The 18,270-nt window shown below is 40.8% G+C and overlaps 1 protein-coding gene across 4 annotated transcripts; it reads right to left on the bottom strand.

Annotated features, from left to right (window-relative positions):
* Positions 1-892: 892 nt before the first annotated feature.
* prkacaa (protein kinase, cAMP-dependent, catalytic, alpha, genome duplicate a) lies at positions 893-17,716 on the bottom strand. Of its 4 annotated transcripts, none has more exons than XM_038709969.1 (10): positions 16,910-17,716; positions 9,083-9,144; positions 8,402-8,530; positions 7,618-7,716; positions 7,436-7,518; positions 7,118-7,244; positions 6,923-7,018; positions 6,630-6,752; positions 4,825-4,989; positions 893-3,830 (listed from the first exon to the last, which is right to left on the bottom strand). In XM_038709969.1, exons 1-10 carry the CDS (start codon positions 16,953-16,955, stop codon positions 3,705-3,707), a joined length of 1,056 nt encoding a protein of 351 aa, XP_038565897.1. In that variant the 5' UTR covers positions 16,956-17,716; the 3' UTR covers positions 893-3,704. The 4 variants fall into 4 exon arrangements, with proteins under 4 accessions (XP_038565897.1, XP_038565895.1, XP_038565896.1 ...); XM_038709967.1 differs by lacking the exon at positions 16,910-17,716 and adding an exon at positions 14,761-16,859; XM_038709968.1 differs by lacking the exon at positions 16,910-17,716 and adding an exon at positions 11,525-14,695.
* Positions 17,717-18,270: the final 554 nt, after the last annotated feature.

The raw sequence follows: 18,270 nt of genomic DNA, 5'->3' as shown, positions 1-18,270 counted from the left end.
GAAATGAGACAATATTGTAGATTGTCTACTTCAGTAAGTAGATTCATAATTAAATCAACAGTCTACATAGAATAAAAAATAGCATAGCCTACCGCTTTATTGAATCCATTAAAAAAAAAAAAGATCCCACCACCAATTCACAATCATCCTTTTCCAGTTAACAAAAAAGTAATCCTACCAAAATACAAAACACAGAATTGGAACCTGCTGTCTTCCAAATAAATGTAGCCTACTTTTAATACATGGTCTAACACTAAACAGTTATTCTGTAGGAAAACCATTGTTTTCTGATGCTATGGGTTAATTAGCTCTGTAGCATTTGTAAATATGTAATGTAATGTATGTAATGTGTCATTATTGTCCAGTTATCAACTGGATAATTTATTTTGTGTTTTGTTTTTTTTTTTTTAAGATGGCTTTATTCATTGAGGTCTTTTACTTTATCTTTAATTACCTTCCAACCATCTGGATGGCCCTCTAGGCCCTTCACATGCAAGTTCTGCAGACGGATACAATCCTAAAAAGGAGTGCACTGAGGATGGGAATCCATTTGGAGAGGGTTGTTGAAAGCTGGCTGGTAATTGATCTCGTACTGTGACAGGATGAACACAACACTGCATTATTCAATTGCACCTGCCAGCCTCTTAAAAACTTCACAGTAACAGACAGGATAGTGAAAATGCAGCATCTGCTCTCACCTACCAACAAGTACGTTCCTCTGATCCAGCCATGAGAGTAGCGTGAAGATGCGAATACCTCCCTTGAGATTTGCAGGTCATAAAAAAAATAAAATAACCCCCATTGTATTAAAAAAATGTTTCAATGTGACATACCTAAGCTAAGTGTGACACTGTGCAGGACGAAGAGAGAGCTTACATATAACCCAGACATATTAGTCTTAACAAGTAAAAGTTTATTGGAATGATACATTTTGCAAAATATTACTTTATGTATATTTTTTTAACATACTCATTGTGTTCTAAGGGTATCTGTCAAGTTCTCCAGAGGGTAAGATAGTTAAGACTGTCAAAGGCAAGGATATACAGTATTGTTTCCCAAAAGGTACAATAGACTACACAATCACTGTACCCAGGTCATGAGGAAAAGATTAATGTTCTGTTTTTGCTTTTTTGCTTTTTTTGAAAATACAATTAGAAAATATGAACGCAAAACATCTCAGATGTAAAAAGTGTTATGTTTGAATGAAGAGTGCGTGGAAACTTGATGAAAATAGAAGGCAAACACAGGAGAAAAACTCAAAATTAGCACAGAGCAGTTGATACTGTTTAACTGATAGAAGAGAATTAAAGACAGTTTTATATGGGAAACAAAAATACATTTTTTAAAAAGCATTGTGATGGCTTCAGTGTCTGAAATAGATCAAGTGCCTTTGCCTTCTACCCACCACCTCTCATTTAGTCATTTGTCAGAACATAAAGACCAAATGTGTCACATGCTCTCTTCAAAGCATTACATCGTGTTTTAAAAGTTTCAAATAATTAGCACAAATCAATCAAATAGGAGATTTCAAAGGGGGCGGCATGTGCTTCACTATTTGCAAAAGGCCGGGCAAGTTGGTTGGTGATCCACTGCATTGTTCAATGTGATGCTAACAAATCAAAAAAGGTTAAAACAGCGATGAGACTGTCGGCTGCGGAAACAAAGATTTCTCAAACATGTCTCAGGTCCAGGAGATGTCTTGCCTTTGGGTTGCTTTACCACATGCAAGAAAAACCAAGCTCACCAGAGAAACATGTATTATACAAAACACACATCATGTTTCCAAACAGCATTGAAACATTTCCATCAGACAATCCAAGACATTCAAAAAGGTATCCTGCGTTTGATCTCAATTACATAAAGAGACTGCCAAAATAATTACTCAAGCCTAGTGAAATCATTTAAGAGTCAGAAAACATTCTCAACAATGTCATGTTACAAGACTTTATGACAAAGAGATTGATGCACATCAAACAATTCACAGAAGCGTTTCAGTGAGATGGGCAAAGTCTAGCACCTAGGGCCTATGAAGGGCAGGGTGGTGAAAATGAATATCCTTCACCAAACCAAAACAATGTGTTCAGTCAACAAACCAGCAGACTTGGTCTGCGATTGTCTTGCATCCACAGAAATAAACTTGGAAAAAGGGGACAGCTTTAGGATAGCTTCCTTAGTTTAATTTGTTACATAGAAAGCTGGAAAACGGAAACAAAAACACTCCAATCTCAACAGTCCCATAAATTTGGTTGGACTTTGGTTGGGGGTGGGGGGGGGGGGGGCACAATTACCAAGGTGAAAAGCACAAGTTCAGTGACAATCAGCAAACTGTTGCCCTACAACTGAATAATGAACAAAGCCCAGAAGAACTTTCTGACACGTGTAACTGGGTCTTGTTCCATCTTCAAAATAGAGCAGCCAAGAGTCCAATTTAATAGTTAAGCATGTTATCCACAATCTCACCACAAATAAAGAATAACGCTCTGCAATCTTTCCTTAAAACTGATATTGTACAAAAATAACATGCACATTTTGCTACTTTTTTTGCGTATTAAAATCCACCACCATCAGAGTTAAATACAGAAAACTTTACAATGTTATCAGTTTTGCAATTTGGCAGAATTTATATTTGTTTATTTCTGAAATCATAATTCAGTTTCACGTCTATGAGACAAAGTGGAAAAAATGGTGTGTGTTCGTGTGTACACACTATGAATTAAATAAACAACAGTCAGGAGTGTGACCACAATGTTAGTTGCTGCTAAATCACAGCTTTTTAAACCCACCCTTGAGCACTAACTAACACACAAGCACAGATATTGACATAAAAAGGACAAAATGATCACCAATAGGATTCTTAAAATGCTCTAATAAATTCAGCTAAGAGAAAGACAGACTTAAATGCAGAGCTCATGTTTACCATTTCTCAGGGAGTAAGACCTAGATGAAGTTTACTTTGATAAATCCTTTTCACTCTGATCAAAGAGGTCACCACTGCTTCAGCTGCAAGCAGCGAGTGCATCATCTACCCAATAACCATGCCACATTGAGCAGACAAAGGCAGGTGCAGAGAGTTTTCAAGCTTTAAACCAAACGGGCACAAGGGCTGATGCCACCATGGCCAAAGCTCTGCACCAATGCTTTCGACACACTTTTCCAACCAGTTGGCATTATGATAGGCACATCTGTTGGACTTGGTATTGCTTGGACAGTTTCTGGATAGAGAGATATGGGGGGGGGTGGACCAGGGTAACAAGATACAACAATCCCTCTTTGAGAAGCTTTTAGAGGACCCGTTCAAAAAGGAGCCTAGCAGATTCAGTACCTTTACAAAAAAAAAAAAAAACAATGCCTCAACCTGCAAAGACTGAAAACATGTCATTACACCATCAGAAAGATACAAGTACAGCTGGACAGCCACAACCTATGCCTGATCTCCTCGAGCCCCTGCCACAAACACAAGAGGGATAAATAAAATGAATAGGTAACATTGACAAACAATCAGAAAAGGCAACACTGCTGGTTCTGTTGGATCTTTCTCCACTCTGCCTACCTTTCCATTGGGGAGGGGGGGAGGGGGGGGGGGTTACATTGTTGTCGTCATTACAAATAAGCAAGTTAGCAGTCCACCCTAGCGCTTCCTTCCTTCTGACCCCCTTTTACTTTTCTAAATCCCTGTCTCTCTGTCCGCTACTCGTGGTTGGAATCTAGAACTCAGCAAACTCCTTTCCACACTTCTCTGTGAAGGAGACTCTGATTTCTTCTTCCTCGTAGTCATCAAAGTTGCTTGTGTCACCAGGGCCTTTGCACTTAGGAATGAAGGGTGCTTCCACCTGGAAAACACAGGACACCTCAAATCATCAAAAAGATGCTGTGTAGTAGTGTAGTATTATAAAAGAGCACCAAACCTATAGCAAGGACCATAAACTACCAGATGACATTGGAATAGGCCCAAGGAGATAAAGAGACAATTAAAAACAGATTGATATGCACTTATAGTTGTACATAGTAACTTAAAATGAATAATAAATGAATGATTAAATTACACACGATCATTAATATCAATGTGCGAGCACGGTAACACCCAACCCTTGGCTAGCTTCCTCTCCCCATTCTTCAAAAAGGACATGTGAGTGACAGATGCTGTTATAAGAACAGCGTAAGTTTGATCTTTTAAGGAACAACGTGTAATGTGTATGTAGCGAGTGTGTGGGTGGGCAAAAGCGAGAGAGCGAGCAGCAGAGAGCGACGGTGAAACTTAGCGGAGTAGAGGAAAGGATGGTGACCACGAAGGAGCTTAAAGCAAATTAAGGACGCAAACTAGTTCTTTTAAGCTAATGAGAAGTTTCATTTGGATTTTAATGTGCAACTGAAATGCTTGGTTATTAACCAGAAATCCTGTATAGAAAAAAGATGCATTGATAGTCGTTTTATAATCACATCGTAGCCCTCTGAATTGTAATCAAATCGTGAGGTGCCTAGAGATTCCCACCCCTTATTTATTCATTTATGTATTTATTTAAATAAATGTTGTACAACTGCTGTAATCCTACTTAACCCACCAGCTTTGTTAACAAACAACTGGAGGGAAAACACATGTTTTATGTGTTTTCGACCTTTTTCCATTAGCCTCCAATGTATGTGTAGAGGAAGTGCAGATGGTGTGAAATTACCCGTAACTGCAGATATAGACTAAAGACACTTCCACTGACCAAAGTCCCATTACAGAAATTTTCTTTTGTTTCTTTCCTTCTGCCCTTTCAATTTCTAATAGGGATGTGGGCTCTATTTGCGCACATTGAGATTATATGAAGGCGGGCCTCTCACCTTCCTCTGGTAGATGGCAATCCAATCAGTGGTGGCAAACCACTTGTGGCCCTTGATATCATTGACTCCATTCCTGAGGTTGCCAAAGCGCTTGGTCAGGTCCACCTGCAGCAAATTTCTCAACAGGTCCTTCAGGTCCGAGCTGAAGTGGGAGGGAAAGCGAACCTGCAAACAGTAAAAGCAGTGTCAGTGTGTGTTCTCAAACCCAATGTGTTATACCTCATGCTATGGTTTTAAAATAGACGGCAAGACTCTTAATTACAGCTGTACATTAAGCCTATGAGAGGTACAGTCTAAAATGACTTTGCGCCCACTAATGTTGAATTTGGATGTGCTTTGCCTGGCTGTGCCACATCTGCCTTTTTGCACAATTCAACTTCCTGCAACCACTCTGGTGCACAATTAATTTTTTGTCCACAGGATCACTTACCACAGGAAGGTTTTGGTTTTCTCACACCTTTGAGTTACAACCATGAACTAAAACCTTCATTAGGCAAATGCCAACCTAACATTTCCTATGATGCCATGTTAACAGTCACTGAGAGCACTTGTTAGGGTTCAGACACCGATGACGGAAAACACTATATACCACTCCCTGTAGCCATATGATGAATGACCTGCAACAATGAACTATTTGAATGACATTGGTGTGTGTACCTAATAAACTGGCAATCTGTGACTATATGCTGTTGTACATGTGCTGTGAGATGACCAGGGCACATGCTATAAGTCAGCAGTTATTTCTATGCCATTAACCCCCCAAGACAAACAGGTAATTTGTCAATAAAAAGATTCTAATTCAAATTTATTAAACTTCACCTGAAACTAATGCATTATGAATGAAATGCCAGCATTTGAACCAACATTAAAATTAACAACTTCATCTGAAACAGAACCTTATTGCACAAAGTTGTGTATTCCTACTTTTATAACAATGTCAGGAAAAGCTAAACAATGTTAAGCACAGGATTTATTAAGAAAAAGTGATGCATATTTATGTTTTATTAGGAGAAATAAAATGCACGTACAATTTCACCAAAGAGGCAGAGGAGTGGATGAGTGAAGAGCGGTACATTAGTTTTTCCCTCTATAGTGGTGATGCAATGATGCCATGGGTAAGAGGCAAATTAAGGTCAGTCAATTGGACACATTACTAGTCTATAGATGGCGTCATTTAAAGGTTTAAAAGGCATTTGAGAATGTTATTTGCAACAACGAAAAAAACTGCCGTTTCTTAGGAAGAATCCACTTAATACAGAAAGCAAAAGTTCCAACTACCCCTCTAACTTTTTACCTTTTAGCTGGAAATATTTCACAAAACCACCACAATCGTCTTTATATAATTAAGATTGATGTAATGAGACAATATAATCAGTATTAAACTGTTTTCACACCCGAGGAGAAAAAGCACCTCTCTAATAAAGGAAGGAATCTCTGTGTCTGTCTGTATTTGGATTATGTCAGGAACCGTTCATCCAATTGACTTCAAATGTGGTGGGTGTGTTGCTGCGAACCCAGGGGAATGTAGTATCAGGTTTGGTGCAACTTGGACATGAGACACGTTCAAAAGTAATAAATATATTAGAGAATCAGAAACGTCAGGGAACGGCACAGTGGAGCTGCTTGTGCGGGTGGAGCTTAAGCTGCTCCGCAGCGAAAGCAGGGTACGCTCTAGGGTGCAGGGCTCATACGGTTTGCTCCGATGTGGTAGTGAATTGTTGAAACTGAGTTATCGTCATCACGCATTGATAGTGATTGTGTGTGTTGTGTTGGGACAATAAAACTACTTAGAAAAATAAACTCACCTTCCCTGATACAATCTTCTCGTAAATCTGAATAGGCTGGTCTGCAAAGAAGGGGGGGTAACCAGCAGCCATCTCATATATCAGCACTCCCAGAGCCCACCAGTCCACTGCTTTATTGTAACCCTGGAAAACACAAAGGAAATAAAAGGGCAGTCAGTTGTGTCAATATTGAGTACTGACAATAGACACTAAGCTGCAAAGTGTACCACAGACCTAAAGTTGATGTCTGGCAACAATGAAATGTTTTTCCTAAATGAAGTCCCACAGTGAGCTGAGAAGTCCCCTTCCCTTACCTTACTGAGGATGATCTCTGGTGCCAAATACTCTGGGGTCCCGCAAAGCGTCCAGGTTCGGCCCTTCACCCTTTTCGCAAATCCAAAATCTGTTACCTGGGGAACAGACAAAGAGCACAGCTCTGAGCACTTACCAGACACTGCGAGAGCACATAGAGCAATCAGACGTAATTGTTGTTGACCTGAAATCCTTGCCTGTATGTAACCTTGCTGGTCGATGAGCAGGTTCTCCGGCTTAAGATCTCGGTAGATGAGATCCAGCGAGTGAAGGTATTCAAAGGTCAGTACAATCTGGGCTGCGTAGAAGCGGGCGTGTGGTTCACTGCACAACAGATCAGGCACAATATTTACAGTCAACCAGGGGCACATGGAAATATTGAGGAGTTAACTAAAACTTCTGAGGACAGACATTGTTGTTTGCTGTACAGATTATAAATCCCCTTGAGGCACATTTGCGATTTGTAATATTAGGCTATAATAAATAAAACTGACTTAACTTAAAATTCAAATTACCTGAATCTACCGATTCTCCTTAAGTGTGAGAACATTTCGCCCCCGGGTACATACTCCATTATCATATACAGATTACTGTTGTCCTGTAGAGAGATGAGCAAAGTCTTAATTTGATGCGAAAAACACATTAAAATTAGACAAACATGCTTAGAAGACAAATAAATGAACATTTTACTGCATACCTTAAAAGAGTGCTCCAGTCGCACCAGAAAGGGAAAGCTCACAGCTTGCAGGATACGTTTCTCGTTCAGCGTGTGTTCTATCTGCTTCAGCTTGACTACCTAGAAGGATCAGGCAGGATGCATATTCAGGCAAAACAGGTTAAAAAAAACAAGATCAGTATTTGATTCAATAGTCATGTGTTATTCTTATGTTTAAGTACAACCAAAGTATTTAAACACACTCATCTAAATCAGACATTATCTGGAACATCAACATGTTTTAAAGCTCGTAACTCTTTTAGTGACAATAAAGGGGAGAGCAACTTCATGGCACTGTAGGACATTTTAACTTTTACAACCAAGAGATCTTTATGCCATTTTAAGATTGAGTCACCATCCGAAGATGCACTTATAGTGCTACAAAAAAAGAAAAAAATGGATCCTGTCACAATCACTTCTCCTGTCTCCATTTCTCTACTAGCTAGGAAGACGTCATAGATTAGAGATAACTGTAACATTACACTGGTGATGACTTACAATTTGTAAGATTAGAAGGTTAAATAAATGTAAATGTACAGTTTTCAAAAAAAAAAATAAATCACCACTGTAGTCAACTTTAGGTTGTATAATTTATATTTAAAATTTAAATAGAAAAGTGCCTGACTGTTCATGTCTCGGTATACTTACTAATGCAATTTCTACAAAAGAGACATCATCATCACCATGTCAGAAATACAAGCAGGAGGGCCCAAGTCGAGCACTCACATTAATGTAGTATTTCTTTTCATGCCTAAAAGTGCAGTACCTTCTGTTTGTCGAGTATTTTCATGGCAAAATGCTGGCCCGACTCTTTGTGTTTCACCAGCATGACTCGACCAAACGAACCAGTGCCTAAGGTCTTCAAACGCTCAAAGTGGTCCAATGCTGCAGTTTGCTGAGGGGTAGAAGAGGGTGTATGAAGAAAGGGTATAGAACAATTTATCAGCAACATGGCATGAAAAGTTCTTGTTTTAGTTTAAAATTCTCTCTAAATAAAATGTACTCCAATTAAGTTTATTGAAATAGCATAAATTCGTACCAGAAGGTCTCTCAGTGTACCTTTTATATATTGCAGGTCTCAAATATTACTGTCATGTCAATAACAAGTGGGAATTTTGTTGTTACATGTTGTCATTTTGTACAAAACAAAAAAAATGTATCTCACATTAGTCCAGCAGAGGGTGCACTGTCCCTCTAAAATAAACAGGACTTAGTTTGTTCATGGGCGGGACTATTTTCATGGGTCTGTCTGAGTGAACAAGCATGTGACAACAGAATTCAAGTTGATTTAAGATTTATCATAAGATGCATGATCACACGTAAAAATAAAGGCAATATTAGCAAAAGTACAAAAACACCTCACAATAATAACAACAACAACAATGACAAAATTATAAAACAAAGATGATTTAACAGAAAAGGAGAAGTAGTTCTTTCCCTATCTTACCTGTGCTGGATTCTCCCATTTCTTCAGGAAATCCTCTTTGGCTTTGGCAAGAAACTCCTTCACTGTAATTAGGGACAAAGTGAATATTCATTAGAGAGAGATCATCTCTATTAAATTAATTAATAAACATCCTCGCCAAATCACCAAGATCCAGAAAAGACCACAAAATTGGTGTTTTACAATAAAATGTGGAAGACTTCATAACATATTCCGGCAACTGAGCCTGATGTATGCGCTTATGTGTACATGAACATAGATTCAATCTACACGATCACCTGATAACCTGTCTTCTCAGCTTCGACACACTGAATATCCCTGAGTACAGCGAGGTCAATCATTAAAAAAAAGCAGATTATGTACACAGCTGTAAATCTCTCTAGAGCAGGCTATCCTCCAAAACAGACTGTGCAGGACAAGTACTAGTACACCATTTAACAAGTTTCAGGATTCCAGGGCTGAGATGGGAAACGTTCTGTGTACAACAACAGTTAGCCGGGTGCTTCACAAGTCACAGCTTAAGAGAGATGGGAGAGACAGCGAGTGACATCTCAGCTAGTGTTTGCCAGAAGGCATGTGGGAGACTATGAAACAAAGTGGAAAATGTTCTAAATAAACAAACCATCACACTAAATGAGATGTTCAGCAGGCCTAACACTGGACATCCTCCCCAATTCATGGTGGTGCCAACATCATGATGTGGCAATGCTTCCCCGTAGCACAACCTGGAAGGTTTGTGAAAATACAATGTAAAACTAATGCAGCACAGAAATCCTGCCAGAAAATCCCCTGGAGAAGGAGGCTTATTCTCTAGCAAGACACCTCTCCCAAACATAAACCCACAGCTAAACAGGATTGACTTAAACAATCTGCAGTAGCCAAGCCATAGACAAAACCTCAGTCCTACCTAGACAGGACTTACACATCTGGATCACGTCCTATTAAGAATCGTTGTTATAGCCAAAGCCGCATTTGCACACTGAGGGTACCATTTCTGAGATATTTCATATTGATTTCAATTAGAAAAACAATATTTGAGTCTTTTTTTTTTTTTTTTTTAGCATAATACGTCCACTCTGAGTAGAGAAACCAATCTTCAGAAGTGATTGACAATGCACGAAAGTGGAATAATAAATAGATCTGGAATAATATATTGATCTGTGCCCAGAGGCTAAAATGCCTTTAGAAGAAACCTACACCTGGCCTCTGAACACAGTTTATGACTTGGTAATGCTAAAATACACTTGCAACACTGTGCATTTACACTCACACATTATAGACCAGCAGAACAATTTTGACAGTTGGCACACACACAGTGTCATATGCAGTAGTTCATTTTTGTTGCTGTTGCTCTCGTCTTTATGGAGCTAATCACAGTGCTCTGTGGGAACATGTAGATAACCAGTCCTTCCTCATTTCTACTTACTGTCTGTGTACTAGTTTTGAGGACACTAGCTGCCCCAGTTTATGAGGGAGCACACCTTTTTTAGATTTTGTTAGCCTGGGACACAAGATGGTTGAGGTTGTAAATATACATAACTGTCAAAGTAGGACAATAGTTTGAATGTACTCTGCTCAAGCAGGGGCGTAAAAAAATATATCATGCTTCAAATTACATGCTTATCATTTTGAACACAAGATTTTACAAATCTTAGTAGAAAATAAAAAAGTAGAAATAATGGATAATTACATTAATACTAATTCATGTGATTATACGAATTTATGAACAACTTAAAAACCAGCACAACCATGAGCCATTTTAAGTCTGTAAGGAAAATGTGGAATGTCTATCTGCCTGGGTAATTGCACAATTAAAGTAAAGCCAGTCAATAGTGAATGCGTAGTAATTTCACAACCAACTTTTGGATATTGATATTTAAACTGATAAGCTTTAACTCTACACAGAAATTTCTCATGAAACCTTTTGAGCATCTCTCTCTCTCTCTCTCTCTCACACACACACACACACACACACACACACACACGAAAACCACACAAAACCTTAATCCTGATCTTGCTAATGTGATTTCCTGCTAATTCCCCGAAGACCAAAAGCTCCAACAATGGGATAGGAGAAAGCCAGCAAGAATGGCAAAGTCCAAACATTGCATAAACATGTCAAGAGCACTGCTGCTCTCACAGACAGTGATGGAAGCAGACTGGTCAACAGGGAGAAAACATTTCCTGTGAAAATTGCTCAACTCCCACTTCCAAGCAGAAAGAGCCACAAATGGAGCTATTCGTGTCATAACTTGGTGCTGCTTAGAGGAAAGACGTGGGTGCTGCTGCAAAAGTAGCCGAGAATAAATAAAAAATACAAATCAACAACTGTCTTTGAGGAAATCTATATGTTAGATTTACGTGGATTGGCTGACATAATTGCCATGGTAACTGATCAATCAAAGACTCAACAACCCAACTCTCAAGTAACCTTAAATTCCTTACCATCTGGGATGACTATGGGTACCTCTGGTGCTGCAGCATCTGCCGAGCGCGATCCTGATTCACTTGAGCGTGAGGATGACTCCCTCTTCCCTGCATGCCTTCTGGAGCTCTTCCTGTCACACATTAGCCCTGCAAAAGTCTCCCCAGTTCTTCTTCCTTGGCCTCGTCCTCACAGTCACTGACTCATGACCTATCCTCCCCCTCTGAGAGCACTCCGGTCGGACCAGCAGCCTCACTCATCCACAAAAACCAGTCAAGTGTCCTTGCCGACAGGTTGTCTCCAGCCTTTCCTGTGACTGTCACTTTCTGGGGACCAAGTTCAGAAAGTAGCATCCACATTCAGTGTGTAGACAAATTTAGCATGGAGAACAGCACTGCTCCAGTTACATTCACACAGATCAATTGGACCGTTGCTTTGGTTTGTATCAATATTTATTCTGCGCACAAAGTACTCTCTGCCGTTCCCTCTCATGTAAAACACACACGCAAACACACAGAGGCTATATATTGATCTGAACAGGGGCATAATCACCAGGGGGAGGGGTGTAAAACACTAACTGGTATATTTATCCAACCCAGAGAGGAAGTCCTATGGAAAACTAGGCCTGAGTAAAGACCCTTGAGATGAAGTAGACACATCTAGATGCAACCAAAACTTTCCCTAATTAGCAGAACCAATCAGATGTCGCATCTGTGAAGAAAAACTTTCAGAGTTCATCTGGGTGTTTTCGAAAACATAAAAGTGGCTCTCTCAGGAGACACTAGCACAGCAGGAATGCACAAACCACAGTGAAACTTCTTCTCCCTGCCCAAATGCACCAGAGAGAGTCCATGTAGTGCCAGCGCTGAATCGATCCTCCAAAAAAAAAAAAATCAATCCTACATCTCTCCCCCGGGCCTCACTGGCCCACTCTGACGCAGGAACAGAGGGGGTTATATTAGGGCGAGCTGACCGACATTTAACTGAAGCGCGCCAAATCAGGTCCCAGTCTACACCAGGCCTTGTTCAGACAGCATACATCCCCGTGTGGTGCATAAGAAATCAGTCAGAGGGTAAGACAGAGCTGCATTTAACCAGGATGGTATTTTCATTTGTGTAAAGTCATTGTGCCGTCGGTGGATATTTGACCGTGCCTGGTGAGCAAGCAGCAAGAAAACTACCAATGGGAAGTTACTTTACATCCTACGGTAAGAATTGAATTGGCTGGTTAAATTGACCAATTCAGGAGCACAGGAGCTGACAAACGGAGTTGATGGTCAAGTCACACTTTCATTGTCCATTCCCCTCTATTCAAATGCACGTGGAAGACAGGTAATGCACGCATCCATGTGTCTCATTGGCTAATTGTTGTTGAGCATTCATTAGAGATGCTCAGTATCACTAAGGCTGAAAAACCAAACACACAATCTCACTGTGTTTTTCTGTGTAGGTTATAGTGTATTTCATACAGATCAAGTTAGTTCCTGCCAATACCTTTAATTGGTAGGAGGCTAAAAGCTAAACTGCCACATATATAGTGGCCATCTAATAGCAAATTAAATTATGGTATTTTTAAACCTTTTTTCACATATTTTGGTGTTGAAATGACCAGTAGGTCCAAAAGGTTTTGGAATCTGTGCAGTAGATGAGTTGTTGCAGGAAAAGCTGGTGGAAAACAAGGGAGGGGAGTTTTTTTTGTACATAGAGAAACTGCTAGCAAGACTTTATTTCTAAACATTACTCCAACACAACAAACTCCTCCCTCCATCTCTGACTCACGTTTCTACTGGCATCTTCTTGCAACTACTCACGTCTCACGAGATTTCAAAGTGAGAATTGTCCTTGAGCGAGACTTCTGTTTCTGGTTAAAAATGGATCCTCTCCATGATGTTGTCAGACACCTGGTTTAACAGTCTGAGCCAGTCAGTGGCAAAAAAGCAACTGTGGATGCAATTTTGACAGGATCAATTGCCTCAACGGAATACATCGCAGCCATTGCAACTGGATCTCGGCTGCTGGCTGAAGCCATTTACTGCATGGATTCCAAAACTTTTTAGAACTACAAGTGATTTCAACAGTGTCAGATTGATTAGGTATGGCTTGAGGGTTTTCTTCTGGAGCCCTCATTTCTGTAGCTGTATTTCAGTATCACTGACTGTAACTGCAACTTTTCAAATCCAGCAGACACAATGATTACCACTACGACTGTAGTTGCTGTGAGAGTCCAAAGGAAACTAGTGTTCCTTTTCCAATCACTGAACTCCCTCCTCAGTTTTATTTTTCTTGCTACAGGATTTTGCATCTCAGGATCACTCCCTGGTAGCATGTCAGCTTGCCAGTTCCATGCTGTAAGCTTATCTGAGGTGGCTGATTGGCATTTCAACAGTAAGGTCCACTGGTAATCAGTGCAGGCTTACAACAAAGCCCCTTTAACTGGAGACAGGAAGTGATGAGCGATCCAAACACAAACCTACCCCTGTTACACAAACCAGCTGCATGCAGAGCAGGGGCAGGACATGAACCACAAAGATATTTATAGATACAGGGAGTTGTACTTTGACAGGGTGCCACCTCATTATATGACCAAGATTCCATAAAATAATCCCTTATGTCATAACTAGCTGTGTGCACCGTCTTCCTCAGACATTTAAGAAGTGCTTAACAGGAAAATATTTCCAAGCAATCAAACAAGCACACAATCAGGCAGACTTACAAGAGCCATCCCAGTGAGAAGAACAATGACACAACAGCTTTGTAACAAAAAATTAAAGTGTGTGTGTGTGTGTGCTTAGACAGGTTCATTATTACACTGCTTAACAGTTTAAGCATGATAGAGTTAGGGTGGGTCTGCAGCATGGCTCCTAACAGACACTTCCACAGTAAGTGATACATATCTTCCTTGGAACTGTAACTACAAAACAATAGTCAACAGAGACAAACAGGCTGCTCTGCATGTGTATTCGTATACATGGACATATGTATGTGCGCACACACACGTATACCGTGGCTGCTTAAATATCAGTACAACCAATGTCTGCCAGTATAAAAGATCACTCCATAAAAAGCCAACAGACACTCACCAGGTCATGATATGAATTTAGCAACAAACATTATCAAGAAAAAACCCCAGCTTGATTATCTGTTACATGTTTGAGTTTGAGCTCAGTCTGTGACTGGCTAAGCTAGTCGGACATAGCATGGACCACAGCTCCATCCCTAACCCGTACTGCTATCCAGCTCCAGAATGAAAACTCACTCCAGCAGCAAGCCTCTAGCTCCTCCTGTGGTTGGTCATGTCTGCCTTCTCCACTGCCCGTGTCCCCTAGACAGGGCCCGGCTCGTTGAAACAGCCTTCCTGCCAGTCTGTGAATAACAGACATCATACAAGGCAGGAGGAAGCCAGCTGACAGCCAGTGTAGAGTCTCAAATCTGAAGTATGTCCAGAGGTTCTAACAAGTGGAAAATCCAGAATGTGATACCAACAGCGTCTTAAGGGCCAAAACTTCAAATGGATCCTGGCCGGCTGCGTTTAGTTTATAGAGCAGTAGGCGATGCAGAGCCTGGGCTGGACCTTCCTTGCTCCTTCATTTCCTGCTGCAGTTCAGTGTCAATCCGCCCTGTTTCCTCCTGTGGGCCAGAAATCAGCTTTGTATACTAGTGAAGCGACTCTCTGCTCGTCTTCTCCAGCAGGGAAAGTTCAAGGGAAACAGACTCCTCGCACCTGAACAAGCTCTCAACACTCTTCCATTTTCCGTAGAAACCAAAACAGGCTGCCATGTCGTACTTAATCTCTAGCTGCTCTGTGGAAAATTACGCTCCTGGGTGTGGGCTCTGGACCCGTGGTCTGCACCTGTCTCTGGGGATCAGGGTGAACCCAAAGTGATCAGGCTGAGAAGGATGTGAAGCATGACATGTGAACAAACCTCCCTCCACCAGTGCCTCCTCTGTCCCTGCTTCAAATCCCCCCAATTTCCATTACTTCAGCATAAAAAATCTCTGTGCTCTAACACCTGAACGCCATGGGCCTTGTTACAGGAGTTACCACTGATGGGTTAACGTTACAGGGGGACTGGAGGGCATTCTTCACACATACTCTCTACCAGCAACATAGAGCTGACACTCATTTTGCAGATACCTGTTCAGACTTTGCACTCTTGAGCGTTATTTATGGTGTCATGGATAAAAACATAAAACGGTGTCCTCCCAGGCCTCCTCTAGGACCAGTGATCCTTGCTGGAAAAAAGGAAATTGCTTGGATTGGGTTAACAAGCATTTTATTAAGAAATAGGATGTAGTTAACATTTAGTGGCCAAACACTTGGGTTCATAATGTGGATAATTTTCATTTATTGTGTTAGCTTATACAAATGTTCCCTTATTAATTTTTTTAATGTTAAAGTGATACAAACTGGTGTCAGTCGAATGTTTGACAAGCTCATCAACAAAATAAAAAGTTGTGGGGAGCAGCGGCTCACAAAAGGATTGGCAAGAGCAGTCTCACACACACGAAACTGCGCACACACACACACAAAGTGACACATACAAGTGCCCTTGTTCTAAACGCTGCTCATCACATGATATTCAAGAGACTCCTCAACTCCCAAGTTTCTGCCTGGAGAGGATCACCATCATGCATCATATGACCACATCCTGGTAGCTTTTTCCTTCTCTGATAACAACAAACTCCCTCTTACTCTTTTTGGGATTCAAAGCTCAGGTCCACATTGCATTGAGATTCAACTCATCCCTTCCATTAAACACCCGCAAATGTGGGCGTCTCCACTCATACTTCAAATCTCTGCATTTCTTAAAAACATACCCTTTGTTTAAATGCACAATATGTTGTACTGAAACAATTAGGTTACTAAAATAAACACACCAATGTTATTGCAACATTTCATAATCTTTTGAGAGGAGAGAGGGGAAAAAACATCTGAAACACATGAACCACAAAAAAAACCTGACTGTTGTACAAGGCTGGTTGTTGTCATCTTCACTGGTACCTCTGAATATAACCTAGGGCTTTTAATCACGAGCTTTACCATAGAATCTGCAGAGAGAAGGAATAACATCCTCTGCTGTTCAGCTGAGATGAACATGGTGTCTTAACAAAATAGCTTAGCTGAAGTTTATGTGTGTGCGAATGGCAACGGACATGTTTCAAGTTGTATCAACTGAAGTTGCCACCCAGTAAAGTATTAAGCCCAATCAGTTCTCCATATTAGAATATAGTGTGCGAGCAATGTAACATGATGTCAGGGTCTTTGGGCCTTGATGTATTATACAGGTGTTAGTTTGTACTTCGGCTGTCATCATAGGATCCAGTTAATATGTACAGCAAAAACATCCACTGACAGGCGGCATGATATAGCTAGCTGCTGCAGCTGTGGGTGAAGGGGTACTCACCGCTCTCCATCTCATTGCCCTTCTTTGCGGTGGGCGTGTTGCCCATGATGGCAGGCTGATGGTGGAGTCCCTGGGCTCGGACTGAGTTTTCCTTTATAAGTCGTTGAGTGATGCTACACCGCTAACGCAGTCGCTGGGCTCAGTGAAGCTGACAGCTAGCTACTAGCTAACAGCTATCATTATTAAATAACTAGTGTAAATATATTTCCTCCAATACCTGTCCTCGGTGTGTTCGAAAAACTCCAACCAAGAGAGAAAAGCCAAATACAGCTAACACTAACGCTTTAGGTTAGCACGCTAGCTAACGTTAACTATCAGAGATGGCCAGTGGATGTTAGCTTTTTTGGTGTTAGCTCGTCAATTTCCAAGTGAGCATATCAAGATGTCACTCGACTCTCCTTTATATCCAGAGACGGTTTGGTTTGTCAAAAAAAGTTCTATCCGGAGCATGAGACAGATCGTCGAAAGCTGTTTTCCGTCTATCTAACGAACAAGCTAGCGTTAGCTTTCAGCGTCCCTGGCAGACGTATCCTGGCCTCAACTAACCAGGTGCTATCTCTGTGTAGGCAGGCCTTTTTAATTGAGACCTGGATGGCAAAAGTGGTGCCCAAGTTATTCGTTTTTTCCGCTGTTGGTTTTTTCAAGTGGATCTCTCTCCATTCGTTTCTAAGCCAGGCATCAAGTGCAATGGTTTCCTGGGACCGACCATCTGATAGTCGATTCCTAAGATCAACAGACCCCTTCCATTAATCTTCAGACCACAAGGGAAACTCCAGTCATCCATCCACCGGGTCCCGCCTCTGACTACCTCTGGTTGGCTACATACACTGATACTCGTGCGACAGACATCGCAAATCAAGTGCTGATTGGACAAACACCAACACATCCAATCATTTCTTCTGTCAAACCGTTTTGTCCCGCCTCCCGGACTTGGTACTAGCAAGAACGCCAGTAACTTGAACTGTTTGTTTCTTTGTTGCTTTGATCACCTGTTTATATTTATCTGTCTCAATTTTCGTGCAGAATACAAGTCAAACGCAGGTCATTACATCTTGCATTCATCATCCTATTTGCAGAGCAGTATTTTCCAAAACCAGTTTTGTAGCCTAGCCACCCCTTTCACCCGACCGATTGTGATTGGGTGTGACGTTAACTCAGGCTATTTTTAGTAAAATGTGAAAATACAAGATACTGATATTTGTCTTACAGAGTTCGCAATGTTGTGTTTAACCTTATCATGAAATGATATCATGAAAATGTTTGGTACATTCTTAGCAAGGACAAGAGTAAAAACATTTGTTTTCAGCACAGATGGATTCAAAAGTGGTTGATAATACTGTTTTCCTTCCTCTAATCGGAAT

Source organism: Micropterus salmoides, unplaced genomic scaffold, assembly GCF_014851395.1.
Source record: "Micropterus salmoides isolate LMB-PRFRI ecotype aquatic unplaced genomic scaffold, ASM1485139v1 Ms_hic_scaffold_10, whole genome shotgun sequence".
NCBI lineage: Eukaryota > Metazoa > Chordata > Actinopteri > Centrarchiformes > Centrarchidae > Micropterus > Micropterus salmoides.
This window is presented reverse-complemented; position numbering and strand designations above follow the sequence as displayed.